The sequence below is a fragment of the Hydractinia symbiolongicarpus genome, chromosome 1, assembly GCF_029227915.1.
Source record: "Hydractinia symbiolongicarpus strain clone_291-10 chromosome 1, HSymV2.1, whole genome shotgun sequence".
NCBI classification, from domain to species: domain Eukaryota; kingdom Metazoa; phylum Cnidaria; class Hydrozoa; order Anthoathecata; family Hydractiniidae; genus Hydractinia; species Hydractinia symbiolongicarpus.
The window spans coordinates 28795841-28799271 of NC_079875.1; the positions used below are offsets into that span (position 1 = coordinate 28795841).

Here is a 3431-nt window from a genome sequence, read left to right on the forward strand (position 1 = left end):
AATCGAGAAAAATACCGATAATTAAGTGCCCGTCAAATACAACGGGTCACATTTCATGTATAAAGTATAACACCGAACACTTTGAGATCCAGACCCCTTCTTCAAAGAGAAAAAACTCTGTTAAACAACAATTTTATAAGAAAATGAAACATAAACAAACAAATAACCTTGTTGTCAATCTCTCAAATATTACTTTAACCAACCATGACCACTCCATTCTAAATAAAGGGCTCAAATATGTTCAAACATCTACATATGTTAACTCTCGCGAACACCTTACGTTAGCGCTCAATAAATTACGAAACCGCATGTACACAAAATATTATTTTTATCAGAACCCGCGACCTCAAGCAGGTCTTCACCGTCGGTCTGACTGGATGGCACCTAAACCTAAAAACACAACACTCCTAAAATATATCAACTCCATCCATGCTGATATTGAAATGTTCATTAACGATTCCCCCTCCTGAAAGATAAATACAACTGCACTCTCGAAGAATACAAAAGTCTAAAAAACCTTTTAACAAACAAAGAAATAGTAATTAAAAAAGCCGATAATGGTGGCTCAATCGTCATCATGAATAAATATGATTACGTTGACAAAGTACGCAAGCACCTTGACAATAAAACGTACTATTCAAAGATCTCGGCTGATCCGACAAAGGATCTTATTACAAACATACACAGCTTTATTGAAACTTTACTCTATCATCACAAAATAGATAAAAACACAGCGAAATTCATAACACCTACCAGCCTCATCCGAATGCCACTTTTTTATATATTACCTGAAATTCACAAGGATGGCAACCCTGGTAGACCAATTGTATCAGCTGTGAATTCACCTACGGAAAATATATTAGAATTTTTAAATCTTTGTTTACAACCACTCCTACCCAAGCTGAAATCCTATATAAAGGATACGAAACACTTTATCACACGCATAAATAACCTACCAAAAATAAAGAAAAATGCTATTTTAGTGTCGGCAGATGTTACGTCGCTTTATACCAACATATCACACAAAGAAGGTGTGGACGCGTGTATACACTTCATGAAAATTTTTCAACATCAACTACCAAACTTTACACCAAACGAACAAGTTACACGCGTACTGTTCTCCTTTATTTTGGAAAACAACTATTTTCAGTTCCTTGACGAAATTTTCCTACAACTAATAGGAACTGCTATGGGAACGAAGGTTGCACCACCAATATGCATCTCTTTTTCTCGGCTTGTTCGAAGAAACACACATATGTAAAAAGTTTCCAGGCCTTCTTACGATTTACCTCCGCTTCTTAGATTACATTTTTTTCATATGGGAGCATGGAGAAAACATACTCAAGGAGTTCTTTACGTACCTTAATTCAGTACACCCAACAATAAAGTTTACTTATAAATTTTCTATCGAGGAAATAGATTTTCTGGATACCACTGTCTATCTTGATCCAGAAACGGGAGACCTCAAAACAAAGCTATACATCAAACCTACTGAGACACGAACCTTATTGCACCACAACTGCTACCATCCATATCACACAAAACAGAGTATTGTTTACTCACAAGCCCTGCGCTATCGTATGATAACAAAAGATAATATACTACTTCGAAAAGAGTTGGACCAACTTAAAAGCAACTTACTATTGAGGGGCTATAAGTTCCGTATGGTCAACTCAACTTTTAAACAAGTTTTAAAAATGAACCAGGAGGACGTACTAAACAATAACATAAAGAAACTCAAAGAAAATAAAAACAACTACAACGCCAACGAGAGAAAAAGTAATAACAAAAAGAAGCGGAGCAAAATCGACGAAATAAGCAGCGGCGTCCATAACAATGACATTTTGCCCTTTATCATCCCTTATCATAGAGCGTTTATTCCTGTGAAAAATATTTTCAAGAAACATTGGTCAATCATTATAAACGACAGAGAACTGCATAAAGTTTTTCCAAACAAACCTTTTATTGCATACACAAGACACAAAAACATCCAGGACCACCTTGTCCGGACGAAATTGGGGACTGGTGACTAAATCTCTGGCGGCTGAATCATGCTTGTAATTAGAATATGAACTTTTTTAGAAGTACGAAGGAAATACCATCATTGATATAAACTGTGTTTTTTATAAGCGTAACTTTCTTTATATCAGAGCAACTTTCTTCCCCCATTACCCACTCTATTATAACAGGGAAACTTGATATACACCGTTATAAAACACAACATCACAATACCTTTAATGAAAAGGTACTGGGAACTAACTTGTTCCGTCATTTTATGAAGAATTTTAACGAACAAAGGTACCGGTAATTCTGAAACACAAAATACAACAACGTCTCAAAAAGAGGAGAAATTCATATCACCATAGCAACTTATTGTACTCATGATATGAAAAAAATATTTACAATTCGTCGAATCGAACGACATTCAATAACGGTCTGTTACCACGGCCATCCAACAACATAGAGACACGTAATTATGTGCCCGCCCAAAATCAACTTCTAAACGACACTTGACACCTAAACTGTTTTTCAAACCAACTAAAATTCTTGTTACCATAGCAACAATTTGCACCTACATTGTGCCTCAAAATATCAAGCAAAAATATACTGTAGAACGGCCTGTTGACACAAATCTTCAACAAAACGTACTAAAATCCTAAATTGTGTTTTACTTATAAAAGAGACCTGAGTACAAAGTTGCAACCGGTCTCTTAAATTGATTATAACCCATATCGCTATGGCAACAACTAATACTCACATTGCGCTTTTTTGAAAAACACGAACAACAGTCGACAACGGCCCGTTTAAACGGCCCTTCAACTATATATGGCAGCACATGTCTTATAATCGACCTCTTTTCACTTCAGTAGCTGTCGTAGCAAGACATACATACGCAAGATATACATATGCATCATGAATCAAAACGATCCTTTGAATTTGTTTCAGTTGCACGACAATAAGAACGGTAAGTTGAAAAAATAAAATTGTTTTTACTAACTGATGAGAATACCTAAACCAAGGTATGGCCGCCCACTATCACGAGGAGTTATTGATTAGTCCGTGCTAGGACGGGGCCAAAAACTGCAATGACGGCAGAAATCAACTGATGATCTCATTAATCAGTTAGTTTTTTAAAAGAACGAAACACAAATTGCCAATATCAACACTTATATATTCGTAGATAACCAGAGCAAACTACAACAACATGTTCGCTCGAACAAACTGAAACTAAACCAATTTGATTGTTCAATGTACGATGGGGAAAGCGAGAGGGAATAACACACTGGTTTTCACAGTTTCATGATTCTTTTATCGTATATTGTAAAAACATGTACATCACTTTAATAAAATCTCTTCTTCTTGATTACACGTCGAGTAAATTTTTCGGTTGCAAACATAGGAGACAAGTTCCCGTTCAATAATCCATTCAT

The 3431-nt window shown here is 35.7% G+C and overlaps 1 protein-coding gene across 1 annotated transcript; it reads left to right on the forward strand.

Annotated features, from left to right (window-relative positions):
- Positions 1–577: 577 nt before the first annotated feature.
- Positions 578–2660, forward strand: LOC130629494 (uncharacterized). The gene is made up of 3 exons (XM_057442721.1): positions 578–1111; positions 1182–2025; positions 2560–2660. Exons 1-3 carry the CDS (start codon positions 578–580, stop codon positions 2658–2660), a joined length of 1479 nt encoding a protein of 492 aa, XP_057298704.1.
- Positions 2661–3431: the final 771 nt, after the last annotated feature.